The sequence below is a fragment of the Oncorhynchus mykiss genome, chromosome 23, assembly GCF_013265735.2.
Source record: "Oncorhynchus mykiss isolate Arlee chromosome 23, USDA_OmykA_1.1, whole genome shotgun sequence".
NCBI lineage: Eukaryota > Metazoa > Chordata > Actinopteri > Salmoniformes > Salmonidae > Oncorhynchus > Oncorhynchus mykiss.
Genome location: NC_048587.1, coordinates 36649996 through 36670539, shown reverse-complemented (window position 1 = coordinate 36670539; position 20544 = coordinate 36649996). Strand labels below are relative to the sequence as shown.

The window sequence follows — 20544 nt, the reverse complement described above, 5'->3', positions numbered from 1 at the left end:
CACCAAGTGGGCAGAGAGGGTTGGCTTCATCTTATGGGGAAATTGGGGCAAAAGGCCAAGAGGAGAAGCCGAGCTTTGGCTTTGTTGGCGAAGAGGTGCCATATTACTCAGTGCCGAATGGCCAAGTGGAGAAGACTGAGGGACACATGATGGAGGCAAAGTCTGAAACCTTCCATCTCTTCACTCCTTTGAGTACCGGGCTCTGGTTGCTTGGTTGGGTAGTCACGCTGTAGCGCGTAACATTTCTGGAATTCCACCAGATTGTACCTAAGGGTGGTATTCTGCTGCATTGTAGAGTAAACTTGAGAGCTTAGAATACTAATTTTGCACACGTGAGTGTTGCACTTGCTCCTTTCGGTCTCAAACTTATCTGTCATGGTTTGCAGAAAGAGGTCTTGAGTACAGAGCGTGAGATTCAGTGATGAGATTTCCTCTGCTTGCTTAGAAATCCATATTTCCATCCTCATCACCTGCGTTCTCTCATCATTCATTTGGTCAGCAACATCAATGAGTTCTGTTGATTTGTCATCCAACTTAGTCATTGTGTTCATTAACTGATCGTCTTTAGTCTGCAGCATTTGGAGTAGAACAAAACTGCCTGCATGTTATCAAATTGCGCGCTCCTGTTTGTAGATAACTCCACAGATTTATCTAGTTTGCTGTGGACTACATCGTATTTAGTTTTGGCTAAATCTAGTTGTTCCTGTAGACAATGATTTTGTTGAAGAGTTTGTGCTCGTTCATCGTCATGAGTATTTTCAATTACTTTTAATTGTTCCGATTTCAAACGCAGTTCCTTGGCGAGCAGAATGTTTTCATTTCCTGCTTTTGTCAATAGTTGCTTGGTTCTCTCCACCTGTCCCTTCATGTCAGCCATGTCTTGCACGTGCTTCAGTTGTGCATTGCGGTATTGTACCGATGCCAATCTTTGATGCCGATACATAAGGGCTGAAGTGGATAGAACCGTTGCAAAGCCTGCATTTGATGGTTGATTTTGGAGGTCGTTCGCAATTTCTGCTGTTTTTCCGCTAATGGCATAGTTAGGGTTGGTATCACTGCTGAGGTCAGAAATCAATCCTTTTATGGGTGGAGGTTCACTAATTAACGGAGGAGTGGGGACCACCCCCTCTGATAGCTTGCACATTATTTGAAAAATGTTCATTTTTTTCTCTAAAGTTTGGGTTGGGAATTCGTTGGAAGCTGCAAAGACAATTTTAATCTATTTATAGATGTTAATAAATCATCAGTACTGTATCAGTAATGTGGGAGTTGGAGGTGAATGAATTTGCAAAAGCAAATTGACTTGATTAATCAATGATAATGATTAATCATACCTGTTTAGGCAACTGAACTTTAATTAACCTAAGAAGTTGGTTCATCTAAGTTAATATGGGAAAGTTTAAAATGTCTCCTTTAATTGGAAGAACCTGAAAATGTATGTTCGACAATTTAACTTATTAAATTGAATGAGACGATGATGTCCAATCAATTGAGATTGTCTGGATTATCATACGTGTAACCAGTAGAGCAAATGTTGGTACATTCACCACTAGGTTCAATTATCCATAACGCCAAAGCCACATGGGATTTCCGTGAAGGCGGTACTTCCTTCAGTACTGGGTAGTCCCAAAATAAGCTTTGCAAAAACAAATTTGACTGATTAATCAAAATTAAAGATAAATCAAACCTATATAGGCTATTTGGGATTTACACTTTAATGAACCTGAGAGAGTAGCTGTATCAACGTTAATGTGGAAGAGTTTAAATGGTCTCATTTGTAGAAACCAATCAATTTGGAAATGATTTAAAATGTCCATTTGAAAAAGTTAAGCAATTTTAATTTCTTAGTTAAATTGAATGAGACCGATATCCAATCAGTGTAGTTTGGCTGGATATCAGAAGAGTAACCATTTGTTAGCACTGTAGGACAACGGTGGACCTCAATGGAATATATATATTTTTTAATCGATTCTGTTACACCAGGGATCACTTATCCCTGAGGGCTGAAACCACATGGGATTCCCGCGAAGGGGGAACTTTCATCAATACTGGTCAGTAATGTAGGAGTTGGATTAATGCTTGCAAACACAAATGTAATTGATTAATCAGTGTTAATGATAAATCAAACCTGTATAGGCTATTTGGGAATTCAACTTTAATTAACCTGACAGCATTGTTGATCTAGGTTCATGTAGAAACTAATCACTTTGGATATTATCTAAAAGATCCACCTGAAAAGATTTGTTAGGCAATTTTAACTTTAGTTAAAATTGAATGAGACATATCCAAACAGTTTAAAGTCAGTACCCCATTTCAATACACGTGAGCATATGGTCGATATCACATAGAACTAATTATTTTAAAATGAATATTACTGGTGATTCTTCACCACCAGGAGTCAGTGATTGCAAAAAGCTGAAATCAAACAGAAATACAGAGGGCGGGACTTCCGTCGCCCAAGACGGAGGAATTTCAACATGAAACAGGAAAAACAAAATGGCTGCTCAACTTGTTAGTTCTAGCATCTCGTGCAAGCGAGTCCTACTTTGTACACTTTCAAGCATAACATAGGATCCCCTTAAACAAGGGAACGGTTTTACTAGAAACGTCTTACATTCAACCCTTTCTCAGCGATTTTCTTTGCTAGCCCTAAGTTACCGGAACTCGCAGTAATTTTAGGATAAAGATACGCCTGTGCCCTACCCACACTACTGAAAACGCAGGGGACCGAGAATTATTGCTTGGTCTGCTAATATGTCCTCAAAATTCAATCGGCTGCCTCTTTGTCCTCGCTCGAGAAATAAATAATGACCGAGTCTACCCGGTTCTGAAACACGAGAGACAGAAACATGTATATTTGTCAAATTTCTATATAGCTGTATCATTATCCAAGTACTAGAAATTGAATCACTACTTTACAACTCATAAGCCACCCGGACTTCATCAGATACACGACACCGGGACAACTATGGGCAACACACACACCAAACGGCTCTATTAGTATCTAACGCAGTCTGTTTGTACAGTGATCTGTTTGCACAGTTTATATATATATACTTAATGCGCCATCTAATGTAAATGTACACTCAGTCATGAAGAGGGCACGATACGTGCATACAAACACACAATAACATATGCACTATACACACACGTACACATGGATTTTGTGTTGTAGAAATATGGTAGTAGTTTAGGGGCCAGAGGGTACACACTTAATATGTTGTGAAATCTGTTAATGTATTGTAATGTTTTAGCAGCAGCTAATAGGGATCAATAATGAATACAAACAGTCCCCTCACCCTATCACCAACCACCATCGCCTGTCCAATCCCCCTCCAGCAGAGGTGGGACTCAAGCTCCTTCACCACCTTTAAATACCCCCACCAGTCACTAATCAGTGTGCCAGACCTCACTGTTTCAGTTTGTAAGTGTTTTGTTACAAGACACTTTTTTCTCTTGTAAACCTTCCCTTTGTGTATTTTGGATGTTTATGACCAAGTTTGTTTTTATTTCTTCTTTTATATGACCAATTGAAGAACATTTACTTCATGCTTTTCTTTTAATCATGTTTAAACCTGTAGCCTAAGGTTTTTTCAATGTAATATTATTGAGATTCATGAGTATATTTGTGGATCTGCACTTGATTTATATGAAATCACTAACATGTATGTTTTTGTTTCCTAGTTAACCATCAATCCTTACATCCTGAACCTTGTCATCATTATCTTCAACAATTAAACTGAAATAATAAACCAGATGGATTTATTATTTGAACTGCTAACCACCATCTGTGTTTGAATGGTCACTCCACCACAATAGCCTTAACTCAAACCAACAGCTACAGCAAGATAGTATTTTGACCACAACCCTGATCAGTTTTCACAGGCTGTAAAAGTTCAGTATTACCCGATTCCCCCCTCCCAACCACATTTCAACATAGTTGGTCCATAACCACATACAACTGGGATAAATCCATTTAAACTCCCCTCCAACTGGCAATTACTAGTGGAGGGGTCAAGCCTGAGCTCTAACCTCTCACACATGCTGACCTCTGAGGTCAACTACTAAGGAAATGACCTCATAACAGCATTTTCGGCAGTTAATTGCAACTACAAAACATTATTTATAAAAATATATTATTATGGTTTTTGAACGCTTTGTTTACAAGCATGAAAGCTGCACTTGCAGTTTGTGGTTGACGCAGCGTTTCATAACGAGTTGATAACAAGTGAATGCATCCAACTGGTATTTAAGCCTTCACAACTGGTAATTGCCGCCTTCTCACTTGCTTATAAATGCAGCATTAGACATCTAGGAGGTTGGGCAGGGAAAGCGCCAATCGCGAGTCTCTATTCCAAGTGGGCGTGTTTTTACGCGGAAAGACGACACTGTTTTGTTTGAAAGCTTGCGGTAGGCCAGAATCAGCAGCGTTGAGACAACAGCGTAGAAATAACTCGTCTGAGTCCCGGCTCTTATCTGTCCATTCGCCGACGCTTGTTATACCCCACATCCCACTTTGGGATGGACGAAACGAGCCCCCTTGTCTCCCCTCTCCAGGACTCCATAGATTACAACTACTGCCAGAGCGAAGCCACCAATCCGAGAACGCCGGGTTCTGTTGTGCGAGTGTCGGCTGGGAGCCCGGGACGCAGCCGTGAGAGACAGCCGCTTCTGGACCGGGACAGAGGGAATTCGCCGCGGGATCCACACAGGAATGAGTTTCCGGACGACCCGGAGTTTAGGGAGATCGTGAGGAAAGCAGAACAAGCCATAGAAGAAGAAATATTTCCAGAGAGGATCTGCCAAGGATCCAGTGGTAGCTACTTCGTCAAAGACTCTCAAGGGGTGAGACAGACAAGCTTCTAGCTACTATGGTCTTTATTTCTAGAGGGGCAGAGGGAGAGATGTAAAAAAATACAGTCCGATAAACAGGGAGGGAGACGAATAGGGAGAGGATGCCATCTCTTATGTTTGAAAATGTCCTTTGTTTTCAAGTAAATCATATAATTCAGTTTCATGCAGCAACAACATCACATGATTTTGCTTACTGTCTGTCTGCTCTGGCAACCTGCTGTTGCTGATTCTAGCCCTGACTGTGCAGTGATGTCATCATGTTCTGTATTGAGTTCCAGCATGTATCTGCAGTGTTGATTTTTGAGTTGAACATTTTTCACATTGTGGCTTGTTTCTAGCCATGGTAGACCTTGTCGTATAGTAGATCGGTGTGTTCTCATGTTGTGCACAAATATGTTTACATTTCTGTTAGTGAGCATTTCTCCTTTGCCAAGATAATCCATCCACCTGACAGGTGTGGCATATCAAGAAGCTGATTCAACAGCATGATCATTACACCGGTGCACTTTGTGCTGGGGACAATAAAAGGCCACTCTAAACTGCAGTTTTGTCACACAACGCCACAAATGTCACAAGTTTTGAGGGAGTGTGCAATTGGCATGCTGACTGCAGTTATGTCCACCAGAGTTGTTGCCAGAATTTAATGTTAATTTCTCTACCATAAGCCGCCTTCAATGTGTCATTTTAGAGAATTTGGCAGTACGTCCACCTGGCCCCACAAACACAGACCACGTGTAACCACGCCATCCCAGGACCTCCACATCCAGCATCTTTACCTGCGGGATTGTCTGAGACCAGCCACCCAGACAGCTGATGGAACTGGCTGTGCACAATCAAAGAGTTTCTGCACAAACTGTCAGAAACAGTCTCGGGGAAGATCATCCGTGTGCTCGTCGTCCTCATCAGGGTCTGCAGTTCAACATCGTATCTGACTTCAGTGGGCAAATGCTCACCTTCGATGGCCACTGGCGAGCTTGAGAAGTGTGATCTTCACCGATAAATCCTGGTTTCAACTGTACTGGGCAGATGGCATATGCATGACGTTGTGTGGGCGAGTGGTTTCCTGATGTCAACGTTGTGAACAGTGGTGGTGGTGTTATGGTATGAGCAGGAATAAGCTATAGACAATTAACACAATTGCATTTTATCGATGGTAATTTGAATGCACAGAGATACCGTGATGAGATTCTGAGGCCCATTGTCGTGCCATTCATCACCTCATGTTTCAGCTTGACAATGCAGAGCCCCATGTCACTGTACACAATTGCTGGAGGCTGAAAAAGTACCAGTTCTTTCATGGCCTGCATACTCACTAGACATGTTACCCGTAGAGCATGTTTGGGATGCTCTGGATCAACGTGTACTCCAGTGTGTTCCATTTCCCACCAATATCCAGCAACTTCACACAGCAATTGAAAAGGAGTGGGACAACATTCCACAGGCCACAATCAACAGCCTGATCAACTCTACGAGAAAGAGATGTGTTGCGCTGCATGAGGCAAATGGTCACACCAGATACTGACTGGTTTCCTAATCCACACCCCTATCTTTTTTTTAAGGTATCTGTGACCAACCAACGCATATCTGCATTCCCAGTCATGTGAAATCCATAGATTAGGGCCTGATTAATGTATTTACATTGACTGATTTCTTCATATGAACTGGAACTGTAAAATCTTTGTTTCTTGTTGCATTTTATATTTTTGTTCAGTGTAGTTCAACCATGCTAGGCTGGGGGTGTGACAAGGCGGCATCTCAAAGCCCAGGGTCATTGGCAGTCAGGCTAGGAAAAACAAATCTGTGGGCTGCCAGCCCTGCATAATGCATAGAATAGAAAGAAGTTGCCCCCAGACACTGGTCTAAGGATAGAGACATTGTAAGATCCTAGATGTGCCTTTGGGCAACTTCTAACTCAAGTGTGGTGCAAAGTGCACACAGGCCCAGTCTCTGAGATTAGCTGTCACTATCAGTTCTCAGGCATAAAACAATTGTAATTTGCTGCCATTCCTGTATTGAAAAGGTTGAGATATCCTGTTATACAGCTTGTTAGTTCCTTTTTAAATGAAGCAGGCTGGGAGAGAATTGTACAGACATTCTATGCATTGTTCACATGTAAGTGAGATCAACCCTAGACCTGTCAGTCTTTTTTTGAATCCATAGAAAATCAATTTAGCTTACTCTGTGTGTTTGGGTACCATGTAGGCAACTATCTGTGTGAAGATGTCGTAACTCAGGAGAGGTCATGTATTAGCAATCTGAATGGCTAAAGGTAGACGTCTCCATTTTCTCTCCAGAGGTATGCCTAGTAATAAGCATCCTCACACTCTCTGAAGATGGCCACTTAATTTCCATTTCCTAGCCTCTCTCTCTCTCCTCTCCACATGCTCAATTAACACAGTTCTGTTACTCTCCTATGGACCAGTGAACTATTAAAGGCAACAGATATAACCTTCTATCCAGGCACTGTCTCAGCCAAGGTTACATAGGCTGCGTTCCAGGGTGTCTTTACTGCAGTCGTGGGACAAAACAATACCATGATTCTTTTGGGGGATTTTCACAAAATGTAATCCGAGGAAGGATTATTGACATTTGTATTTTACAGTATAATTGAGAAATAAATCATTTGGAATATTTTTGCATTTATCCAGGCGTCCTTTAACATTAATGTTTCCTCTGGGTAAATCCATTGGAATTCAATTACTTTTTGACAGCATTTTTTATTTATTTAGACAGAACTTTCCATACATGTTTTCCAATGGAAGAAGTAGTTAGAAAGTTATTGTTTGGGCCTGAATGCCAAAACATTAAAGTTGACCCATTTTGCATACCCCACCATAGCATGAGCATATGTGGACACCCCTTCAAATGAGTAGATTTGGCTATTTCAGCCACACCCTTTGCTGACAGGTGTATAAAATTGAACACACAGCCATGCAATCTCCATAGACAAACATTAGCAGTAGAATGGCCTTACTGAAGAGCTCAGTGACTTTCAACGTGGCACCATCAAAGGATGCAACCTTTCCAACAAGTTAGTTCATCAAATGTGTAAAGCTTGTCGCCATTGTACTCTGGAGCAGTGGAAACGTGTTCTCTGGAGTGATGAATCACGCTTCACCATCTGGCAGTCCGACAGAGGAATTTGGGTTTGGCGAATGCTACCTGCCCGACTGCATAGTGCCAACTGTAAAGTTTGGTGGAGGAGGAATAATGGTCTGGGGCTGTTTTTCATGGTTCGGGCCTGGCCCCTTAATTTCAGTGAAGGAAAATATTAACGCTACAGCATACATTGATATTCTAGACAATTCCGTGCTTCCAACTTTGTGGCAACAGTTTGGAAGGCCCGTTTCCTGTTTCAGCATGACAATGCCCCCCCCGTGCACTGAGAGGTCCATAGAGAAATTATTTGTCGATATTGTTGTGGAAGAAATTGACTGGCCTGCACAGAGCCTTGACTTCAACCCCATCGAACACCTTTGGGATGAATTGGAATGTCGACTGCGAGCCAGGGCTAATTGCCCAACAACAGTGCCCAACCTCACTGAAGCTCTTGTGGCTGAATGGATGCAAGTCCCCGTAGCATTGTTCCAACATCCAGTGGAAAGCCTTTCCAGAAGGGTGGAGACTGTTATCGCAGCAAAGGGGAGACCAACTCCGTATTAATGGCCATGATTTTAGGATGAGATGTTCGACGAGCAGGTGTCCACATACAACAGTGTTGTCAACAAAAGTTATTTCTTGAAAAAATCACAATGTCATTTTTAAACCTTCAATGATCTAAAAACACGTAACGTTTCTTCCATATTCGCATATGTTGTTGCTCAGACTCTATTTCACATCATCTGAGGTTTTTGTGTTGTGCCCGCCATCGGTTGAGACAGCATGCCACTGAAATGTCACCAACCCTGTATTCAATCATAGAAATATAGATTTCATAGACTGGACCTACCCCTTCAGAAGACTGAAATTTAGCTAGTACACCATTGACATTTTAAAAAAATTGAATTAAACATGTTTATCTATAATTACTACCACAAAGATGACCGCCAGTCCACCCTCTGTCGAATGTCAACTTAAATGGTCATGGAACGTTAACGGATTTGCGCTTTAACTCAGATTTTTTACTTTTTAAAATGTATGCCAAACAATAAACATTGATTCCCAAGTTTAACAAACCATACAAATATATGTACAAGGAATCTATTTGTCTAGACTGATTTTCGTATGAACTGTAATTCAGTCAAACTTTGAAATTGTTGCATGTAAATGGAAAGGTGGTAGGTGCCAGTATGAGCCGGGAGAAGTGACAGTAACTGGAAAGAGTGAGAGGGAGGGGTTGTCCAGACTGTTTTCAGTCTTGCTTTGACCACCAGACAAAATAAATAGAAAAAACAACATTATGAGCGGAACATAACAATATGCTTGTGGAAGGGAGGACTGTAGCAGGTGACCCAACTGTGATTTCCAAATCTGCCAAAACTCCAACTTCAATGATTTCATTCTCAGTTATGCTTTAAGATATATATGTCAACAATCCTTCCTCCAAAGGACCATTCTATGGATTAAATCTTGTTTATGAGGAATCACCCATATGAAGTGGAGGCGAGACGGACTGACACTTTTTCGTGTTGATGTAGCTCTGCCTGCTGCTACACAAATCAGTGTCACCCTCGGCCCAAGAGGGAATTTACTCTTTGTCTAATAGTTTAGCATCTCTGGAACCACAATGCCTTAACACTTATCCAGGTGTTGTGAGATCGGATCATCTGACACAGACAGCGAGACTACATTTAAGACTACCTGGAACGTGCCCATAGACTAAAAAGCTAGCCACAGTCTCTGTACTTAGCCTCCTGTGCTTCTCCTTCCACAGTCAATCATGTGAGGAATCTTAAGTTAATCTGATTGACTTTAATGGGTTGCGAAACCATTCTCATTCCAGCTCGTTAGCCCCAGCCTGCAGGTTCTGTTGTACCATGAATCAACCCTCTGATGGCAGATGTTGTGTGATGTCACTTCCTCTGACATCACCACTCACATTTGATGTATTAAGGACTGAGGGGACTGAGTCATGGTTAGAAGAATGACATGGTAGACATTGCCTGTAGGCACAGATCAAGGGTCAGATTTTCATTCCTTCACCGTAAACTTAACCATTTACAGGGAAAATGCTAAAAAAATCTTAAGATCAGTGTCTGTTTGATACTCTGGGTCATCAGCAGGCCTCAGGTAATCAGTGAAGCACAGGCAGTATTTTGATACCTAGGTTTCTATCAAGCAAATGCTTTGTTTATCATATGATCCTCCTGAGCAGTCTTTGTACACAGTAATAGTGTGCCTGAACCAACATTAGATTGTCGTGAAGATTTGGGTTAATCTAAAAATAGTAGATGAGTGAGCCACTGTGCTCTGTCCAACTTTGTACTGCTGTAAAACTGTAGTATGGTTTCAGATGAGATTGTCTTTTATTGTGCAAAAAAATCTAATTTTTCATAGCTATAGGATAATGTTAGGTGCGTTTTACACTCTCTCTCTCTTTTACGCTACAAATAAAGAATATTAATTGCGTGTAACAAATACCAGTAATAATAATCTGTCTGTGTGTAGAAGGTCATTGGTGTGTTCAAGCCTAAGACTGAGGAGCCGTACGGTCAGCTGAACCCAAAGTGGACCAAGTGGCTCCAGAAGTTGTGTTGTCCCTGTTGCTTCGGACGGGACTGTCTGGTCCTGAACCAGGGCTATCTGTCTGAGGCCGGAGCCAGTCTGGTCGACCAAAAACTAGAGCTCAATATCGTGCCCCGGACCAAGGTAAGAAGGGTTACAGGCAGACAGAGCTGGGATGATAAACCGACAATTATCAACACCGAACAAACCAACAATTTATCAATGATAACATAGTCAAGTAGCCTTGACTAGAGGAATGTAAAGTTTGAAATGAAGTATGCCTAGGTTTGCTCATATGGGTTATTGCTCACAGGACAATAATACCATTCAAAGTAGTAGGAATAGTTTTAAGGGTAATATAAACAAGTAACTGGTGCTTATTCATTTCATAAGTATCGTTCAATGTATCGTTATCTTGATAATTCAGGCAATTTATTGTGATATTAATTTTTGTCCATATCGCCCAGTTCTAGCAGACACACACACACACACACAAGGGTATGCACTGATAATTGACTGATCTCTCTGACTCTTATCTCTACCACCTCCCTCTCACCACCATCTCTTTCTCTCTCTCTCTCTCTCTTTTCTAGGTGGTGTACCTGGCCAGTGATACGTTTAACTACAATGCTATAGACCGAGTCAAGTCTCGGGGAAAGAGGCTAGCTCTGGAGAAAGTTCCCAAAGTGGGACAGCGCTTCCACAGAATAGGCCTCCCTCCTAAGGTAGGTACACCTTCTGTCTAGGGTTCAGAACCTACAACTGGGTCCTGTTCATTAGGCATGAAACTGGAGAAAGCAGTCCGAAACAGTAAAGTACTACCTGAACTTGTCCAATAAGAAACACTCATTTAGTTTTCCATTGTACAATGTTTATAAATGTTTTGCTACAGTGTTTTAATGAACACGACCATGTAATAGGGTGATTTCTGTCTCTGCTTTAAAGTTTAGACAGCACTTCATGCCTCCTGTAGTGTTGACTAATTCAACCAATCAACGGCTCAACGGCTAATTGAATCAGGTGTGTTAGTGCTGGACTAGAAAAAAAAGCCTGCACCCTCCATGGGTCCCTAGGACCAGAGTTGAAGAACACTGCCCTGAAAGTAAATACTATTGTAACACTTAAACCCTGCAGGTGTAATAATTTAAAACTTCTTATAAGCATGTATGATCCTTTATAATGTCTTAGAATCATGCTTATACATAATACATTCCACACAGGTGGGATCATTCCAGTTGTTTGTGGAGGGCTACAAAGATGCAGACTATTGGCTGAGACGGTTTGAGGTGGAGCCTCTTCCAGAGAACACCAATCGGCAGCTGCAACTTCAGTTTGAGAGACTGGTGGTCCTCGATTACATAATCAGGAACACAGGTGTGTGTTTGTGTGATTCGCGTGTGCGTGCACAGAGGAACTGGTGATTCTGTATTTCATCATCAGGAACAAAGGCGTGTGTGTTTGTGGTGGGGAGGATGTATGACTGAATTTGATTTATTGTTGTTTAATGATGATGCTGTTGATGCTTGCAGATCGGGGGAACGACAACTGGCTGTTAAAATATGACTGTTCAATGGACACGGAAGGGAAACGGGTGAGTAGACGTATAAAACATTATTTAAACCTAGAGATTTAATCTGCCGCATTACTTTTATAGGAAATATATTTTTTTAAATGGTAAACTAGAACGTCACATTCATATCCTTCTGTCTGTTTGTGTAGGACACAGACTGGGTGGTGGTAAAGGAGCCTATCGTCAGACTGGCAGCCATAGACAACGGCTTGGCCTTCCCAATCAAACACCCTGACTCCTGGAGAGCCTGTGAGTCTCTCACTCTCTCACTCTCTCACACACACTCTCTTTCACACTCACACACAAAACTACTTTATTCCTCCTCTGTGTAGATCCATTCTACTGGGTGTGGTTGTCCCAGGCTAAGGTTCCTTTCTCTCAGGAGATTAGGGACTTGGTTCTGCCCAAACTGGCTGACCCCAACTTCATCAAAGACCTGGAAGAAGACCTCTACGAACTCTTTAAGGTTAGCATGGGGTTTCATTTGCCTGGTCACAGATCTGTTTGTGCGGTTCTACCAATTCCTATGGACAACACAAACATACATTGGGGCAAAAAAGTATTTAGTCAGCCACCAATTGTGCAAGTTCTCCCATTTACAAAGATGAGAGAGGCCTGTAATTTTCATCATAGGTACACTTCAACTATGACAGACAAAATGAGAAAAAAAATCCAGTAAATCATATTGTAGGATTTTTAATGAATTTATTTGCAAATTATGGTGGAAAATAGGTATTTGGTCACCTACAAACAAGCAAGATTTCTGTCTCTCATAGACCTGTAACTTCTTCTTTAAGAGGCTACTTTGTCCTCCACTCGTTACCTGTATTAATGGCACCTGTTTGAACTTGTTATCAGTATAAAAGACACCTGTCCACAACCTCAAACAGTCACACTCCAAACTCCACTATGGCCAAGACCAAAGAGCTGTCAAAGGACACCAGAAACAAAATTGTAGACCTGCACCAGGCTGGGAAGACTGAATCTGCAATAGGTAAGCAGCTTGGTTTGAAGAAATCAACTGTGGGAGCAATTATTAGGAAATGGAAGACATACAAGACCACTGATAATCTCCCTCGATCTGGGGCTCCACGCAAGATCTCACACCGTGGGGTCAAAATGATCACAAGAACGGTGAGCAAAAATCCCAGAACCACACGGGGGGACCTAGTGAATGACCTGCAGAGAGCTGGGACCAAAGTAACAAAGCCTACCATCAGTAACACACTACGCCACCAGGGACTCAAATCCTGCAGTGCCAGACGTTTCCCCCTGCTTAAGCCAGTACATGTCCAGGCCTGTCTGAAGTTTGCTAGAGAGCATTTGGATGATCCAGAAGAAGATTGGGAGAATGCCATATGGTCAGATGAAACCAAAATATAACTTTTTGGTAAAAACTCAACTCGTTGTGTTTGGAGGACAAAGAATGCTGAGTTGCATCCAAAGAACACCATACCTACTGTGAAACATGGGGTGGAAACATCATGCTTTGGGGCTGTTTTTCTGCAAAGGGACCAGGACGACTGATCCGTGTAAAGGAAAGAATGAATGGGGCCATGTATCGTGAGATTTTGGGTGAAAACCTCCTTCCATCAGCAAGGGCATTGAAGATGAAACGTGGCTGGGTCTTTCAGCATGACAATGATCCCAAACACACTGCCCGGGCAATGAAGGAGTGGCTTCGTAAGAAGCATTTCAAGGTCCTGGAGTGGCCTAGCCAGTCTCCAGATCTCAACCCCATAGAAAATCTTTGGAGCGAGTTGAAAGTCCGTGTTGCCCAGCAACAGCCCCAAAACATCACTGCTCTAGAGGAGATCTGCATGGAGGAATGGGCCAAAATACCAGCAACAGTGTGTGAAAATCTTGTGAAGACTTACAGAAAACGTTTGACCTCTGTCATTGCCAACAAAGGGTATATAACAAAGTATTGAGATAAACCAAATACTTATTTTTCCCCCATAATTTGCAAATAAATTCATTAAAAATCCTACACTGTGATTTTATGGATTTTTTTTTCTTCTAATTTTGTCTGTCATAGTTGAAGTGTATCTATGATGATAAATTACAGGCCTCATCTTTTTAAGTGGGAGAACTTGCACAATTGGTGGCTGACTAAATACTTTTTTCCCCCACTGTATCTGGGACCAAGGGTTTTTTAATGGCCTTTTAACGTCACAAAGTTTTATATTTTACTCTATTCTGTCATCCTCACAGCACTGAATGAATCATGCCAGCGTTATTTAAGTTGTTGTGTGTATCCTACAGAAGGATCCAGGTTTTGACAGAGGGCAGTTTCACAAACAGATAGCTGTGATGAGGGGACAGGTGAGTTGTTGGAGGAATACCTGGACAGTGTCAGTATTTGTCTTTATATTGTCAGACTGTTACCCTGAGTGTATGAAATTGTACGTGTGGGCATGTGTGTATGCTAAGTTGTGCTGAAGCTCTGTATGTTTCTGTCACCAGAACTTGATTATGTAAGTCTGTCTGTTTGTGTAAACCTATTCTGAAACTCTGTATGTCTCTACCACCAGATCCTGAACCTGAGCCAGGCCTTGAAGGAGAGTAGGACCCCGCTACACCTGGTTCAGATGCCCCCAGTCATAGTGGAGACAGCCAGAGCACCACAGAGAGCCAACAGTGAGTCCTACACACAGAGCTTCCAGAGCAGGAAACCCTTCTTTACCTGGTGGTAGAGGAGAGGAGGCCAAGTAGAAGAGGAGGCAAGAGGGGGAGTGAAGGAGACTCAGGAGGGAGGAAGAATGAATATGGTAGGATCAGAAAGAGGAAGAGGGGGGGAGGAAGATGAGAAAGGGAGAATTGATAGGAGGAATGAACCAGATTGAGAGACTGAAGAGTAGAGAGACAAAGGCCAAGTAGAAGGTTATAAAAGGAGAGAAAGAGGAGGAGAAGAGCTTCGTCCAAAAACCTCTGCCGTAGTCCTGTTTCATCAGCCTGTAAAGCTCTTCCCCTCTCCCGCTCCATAGCCAATAGGAAGCCAGGTATGTTTACACTTTCCCTGGAATCCATCACATTCACAGTTGTGCTTTAACTACAGACATTCACCAGAAAGATGGGAGGGTGGAGAAAGAGAGATGGAGGAGTTACATTGAGTAAAGAGATTAGTTTGTCTAGTGTCAATATTCAGAATGGGGAGGAAAAAAGAAAAAGAAGTATGGTATATTAAGACAGTTGGGTAGCCCTACACTGGTAGCTGGCTGAAATATGATTATAGAGACCAAAAACTGTGAAAGGCTCCAACTATAGTAGAGGTTCCCAATTGATGGTTCTATGGTAGCATTCTCCTTCAGTGACATAATGTACAAAATGTCAATATATGGTAGTCCAATCAAATCCATCCAAGTGCACAGAAAACGTTTTTATCTAAGGCTAAACATTTCAGCCCCAACTCTTCATTTTCCTTACCAAGTTACAGATTTAGTAGCATCTCTTATGGAAGTACGGCATTACCATGGCTTGTAGCTAGCAAGCAGATAAGAAGTCAAGTGTCCTGACATTTGGTTTGCAAAATTCCAGTAACTTTCCCAAAATCCTAGGTTTTCCAGAAATCCTGGTTGGAGAATTACGGTTTCCCTGCTTATGTCCTTCTGATTCCGGGATTCTTTCAACTTGAAAAACCTAAAGTTACAATAATTTTGCAACCCTGTGGTGTATGAATGCTGTGGTCAGACATTCAGCGTTTGTGGCCTTATTTTAATGAGTCTCTTTCTTTGATACAGTAGCCTGGTTGGACCAGACTGAACACTGCATTCACCATTGTCAACACTTCAGTGTTAAGTCTGGGTTAACCAAGCTGACTTTAGGGCCAGGTTATAGGTGGTACTCACGTTGTAGTCGATTAGGTTTGAACTGCAGACTGAACTGAGCCATGTTCATTAGGGTACACTGTAGCAGAAAAAACAGAAAAAATTCAAATAAGCCAGATCCTTCTAATTTCACTCCTTTTCTGGCACTTTTCTTCCATTTCATGCCTACTGAACATAACCCAGGCAACAGTACCTGATGTGTTATTGGCATGTGATGGCAGCCCTGTGGCACCACCTAGGGGAGGACTGCAATGTAGTCGGTCTCAAACACGCACATTGCCTGTATTGCTTGTTTCCCTACATCTCATTTTGTCTTTGTTACGTTGACATTTTTTGTATTTGTTTTTTTTAATTGATATTTCCTGCTGTAGCAACCAAACTGTTCTACTAATGTATTGTATTGACAATGCACTGTACAAATTGTATGTAATGTATTACAGAATGAAATACATAAAGAATTGTACTATTGCATTATCAGGGTCTCTTGTACTTTTCTTGTCTTGTAGGCTGCATTTCTGATTTTCTAAGTAGTATGCACTTGCACACTTCATCACATGGATTTAACAATGGTGGAAACTCAATCCACACCAATCATATGCTTTCAAATCCAAAGAGGACGGAGAATTGGATGACAGACTTGGTTTTGTTTTTTTATTAAAACTTGAAAGGAATGTCGATCTTTAAAATGTTCTGCAAAATCCTTTCAATGTCCACAGAAGAAACCATTTATCATGAGTCAGTTCAGCGCACAGGAGGTTGGTGGAACCTTAATTGGGGAGGACGGGCTCATAGTAATGGTTGGAACGGAATTAATGGAATGCTATCAAACTCATGGATCGCAAGTGCTTGATACCATCTCATTCACTTCATTCCAGCCATTATTATGAGCTGTCCTCCACTCTGCAGCCTCCTGTGTCAGCGAGGCTTTACTGTACAACTGTATTCAGTGGTGTGAAACAGAAAGAACAGGGCTGTCACAATTTCCTATTTTATTGCTGCGTCTAGACAGGCAGCAACAACAAAAATATATTCACTAATTGGTCTTTTGACCAATCAGATCAGCTCTGAAAAAGATCTGATGTGGAAAGGGAGTTGCGGACAGCCCAGTACATCACTGGGGGGGTGAAAGGATGGCCCGGAACATTGTTATACTCCAGCCACCTCAGCCATAGACTGTTCTCTCTGCTTCTGCACGGCAAGCAGTACCGGAGCATCAAGTCTGACACCAACAACCTCCTGAAAAGCTTCTATCCCCCAAGCTATGAGACCGGTAAATAGCTAACAAAATGGCTACATGGACTATCTGCATTGACCCTTTTATTTTATAGTTTATTTTTGCTCTGTCTGTACGCATACTAACTCTATGCACACTCCAACACACACACTTAATTTGCTCACACACTCACACTGACTACACACACTCTAATAATCATCATCTACAGTGCATTCGGAAAGTTTTCAGACCCCTTCCCATTTTCCACATTTTGTTACGTTAGAGCCGTATTCTAAATTTGATGACATGCATTTTTTTCCTAGTTCTACAATCAATACTACATGACAAAGTGAAAATAGGTTTGTAGAATTTTAGCATATTTATTTAAAAACATACCTTTACATAAATATTCAGACCCTTTGCTATGAGACTCGAAATTGAGCTCAGGTGCATCCTGTTTCCATTGATCATCCTTGAGGTGTTTCTACAACTTGGAGTCCACCTGTGGTAAATTCAATTGATTGGACATGGTTTGGAAAGGCACACCTGTCTATATAAGGTCCCACAGTTGACAGTGCATGCCAGAGCAAAAACCAAGCCGTGAGGTCGAAGAAATTGTCTGTAGAGCTCCGAGACAGGATTGTGTCGAGGCACAGACCTGGGGAAGGGTACCACAACATTTGTGCAGCATTGCAGGTCCCCAAGAACGCAGTGGCTTCCTTCATTCTTAAATGGAAGAAGTTTGGAACCACCAAGACTCTTCCTAGAGCTGGCCGCCCGGCCAAACTGAGCAATGGGTGAAGGGCCTTGGTCAGGGAGGAGACCCGATGGTCACTCTGAGAGCACTCAAGTTCCTCTGTGGAGATGGGAGAACCTTCCAGAAGGACAACCATCTCTACAGCACTCCACCAATCAGGCCTTTATGGTGGAGTGTCCAGACGGAAGCCACTCCTCAGTAAAAGGCAGCCTGCTTGGAGTTTGCCAAAATGCATCTAAAGACTCTCAGACTTTGAGAAACAAAATTCTCTGGTTTGATGAAACTAAGATTGAACTCTTTGGCCTGAATGCCAAGCGTCACTCTTGCAGGAAACCTGGAACCATCCCTACGGTGAAGCATGGTTTGTTGCATTATCATGCTGTGGGTATGTTTTTCAGAGGCAGGGACTGGGAGACTAGTCAGGATCGAGACAAAGTACAGAGAGATCCTTGATGAAAACCTGCTCCAGAGCGCTCAGGACCTCAGACTAGAGCAAAGGTTCACCTTCCAACAGGACAACGACCATAAGCAGACAGCCAAGACAATGTAGGAGTGGTTTCGGGACAAGTTTCTGAATGTCCTTAAGTGGCCCGGACTTGAACCCAATCGAACATCTCTGGAGAGACCTGTAAATAGCTGTGCAGCAATGCTCCCCATACAACCTGACAGAGCTTGAGGATCTGCAGAGAAGAATGAAAGAAACTCCCCAAATACAGATGTGCCAAGCTTGTAGAGTCATACCCAAGAAGACTCGATACTGCAATTGCTGCCAAAGGTGCTTCAACAAAGTACTGAGTAAAGGATCTGAATAGTTATGTAAATGTGACATTTCATGTATTTCTTATCAGTGACTCTTTGTTAGTTCCCTCTTCTGTTTGAGTGACATTTTTGGTTTTCTTGCTTGGGAACATAACAAAATGGAGGCTCGTCCGCGATCTTGTTTCCCATGAGTATGGTAGTCTTTCTAGTCACTTACTCTGAAGCGCCCGGATATTTGAGTGTTCTAAATACACTTTTGTGATAGTTTTTGTTTCTAATATCGACCCTGAGGAGTTTGAATCATTTTGAAAGTTGCATAATCGCACAGGCTTTTATGTAACTTAAGTTGGGGGTGCTCCTGTGTGGCGCAGTGGTCTAAGGCACTGCATCACAGTGCTAGCTGTGCCACTAGAGATTCTGTGTTCGAGTCCAGAGTCTGTCGCAGCAGGCCATGACCGGGAGACCCATGGGGCGGCGCACAATTGGCCCAGTGTCATTAGGGTTAGGGGAGGACTTGTCTTTGTCCCATCGCGCACCAGCAACTTTTGTGGTAGGCCAAGCACAGTGCACGCTGACATGGTCGCCAGGTGTATGGTGTTTCCTCTGACAGATTGGTGCGGCTGGCTTCCGAGTTAAGTGGGCATTGTGTCAAGAAGCAGTGCGGCTTGGTTGGGTTGTGTTTTGGAGGATGCAGGGCTCTCGACCTTCGCCTCTCCCGAGTCCTTACGGGAGTTGCAGCGATGAGACAAGAAAGACTAACTTCCAATTGGATACCACGAAATTGGAGATAATAAATTTAAAAATTCAACTTCCAGTTGGAAGCATTTGTGGATAACCTTACATGGGCGATACTAGATAAATGTACAAAGGCAAATCTGCTCATCATTTCAAGGCATTATGACATCAAGGTGGCATCTGGCGATCCAAAAGCAGTAGTCAAAGAGTTGATCGGTACTGCTTTGGTGGAGGTGCAAATCCTTCCAGAGAGGGAGGTTGATGAAAAGGGGAGTCCTGCAGACGTGTAATTGTGAGAGTTAGAACTAAAGGCAAAGTTGAAGCAACAGAAATTACAGCTTGAGCACACTCCAGCCTATTATGTGTTTGAATGGGACTGGTGTATCTCGTAAACAAGATTTGGAATCAGACATGAATGAACCCTTTGTTTCAGATGGGTTCGTGTCTCTGCGGAGAAGCAATGGTGTTAAGCAGCCAGTGAAGATGCTGCGAGTCACTGGGGCAGCCCAGTCCTTCATTTTGGAGGGTGTTTTGCCTTTGTCTGACACTTAAACAAATGGTTACGGTGTGTTGGTACAAGACGTGGAGATGGGTTGTATGGATGTTTCCTCTGGGGGAAGCTACCACCGCTTTACCAACTGATTGCTCACTCTCTTCCAGTTGCATGGGTATATGTTGATGTATCGATTTGAGGCTTGATTTAAACTTTGTCTGGTTTCTACATATAACCACAGTATTGTCAATATAAAACTGAGCGACTCACTCCATGCGTCCACACATGCACCTCCCTGATATCTTACACTTTCTCATGTTCTTAATTCTGTGTGTGTTTTTGTTTTACTTGTTTCAAAAACCTGTTGGGAAAGAGCAAGCAAGTAAGGAATTTCACTGTACTTGTGCACATGACAACTTGAGATCTGATGTGATTGATAAAAAGACCAATTAGTGGAAAAAACAGAATTAGGGTGCATGTCTAAACACAGCCTATTTGACAGAATCATATCTGTATATCATTCATTTGCCTGAAAGTTCTGTTACATCCTACATGTCATTTTAAACAAGCCCCATCCACCTTCCTCCTGAAGAGCCACTGGATATCAGCTAATCAAAATCCCAGTGAGAAGCTAATTAGCTTAATCAGTTCTGTTAGAGCAGAGCTGGAGAA

General features: G+C 42.3%; 1 protein-coding gene across 2 annotated transcripts; it reads left to right on the top strand.

Moving 5' to 3' along the window:
• The first annotated feature begins 4294 nt into the window (after positions 1–4294).
• Positions 4295–16389, top strand: LOC110502666 (phosphatidylinositol 4-kinase type 2-alpha). 2 transcript variants are annotated; one of them, XM_036960376.1, is made up of 9 exons: positions 4295–4845; positions 10465–10662; positions 11112–11243; positions 11739–11892; positions 12048–12109; positions 12238–12337; positions 12421–12554; positions 14354–14413; positions 14623–16389. In XM_036960376.1, exons 1-9 carry the CDS (start codon positions 4522–4524, stop codon positions 14782–14784), a joined length of 1326 nt encoding a protein of 441 aa, XP_036816271.1. In that variant the 5' UTR covers positions 4295–4521; the 3' UTR covers positions 14785–16389. The 2 variants fall into 2 exon arrangements, with proteins under 2 accessions (XP_036816271.1, XP_036816270.1); XM_036960375.1 differs by having other exon boundaries at positions 10462–10662.
• The last annotated feature ends 4155 nt before the right edge of the window (positions 16390–20544 follow it).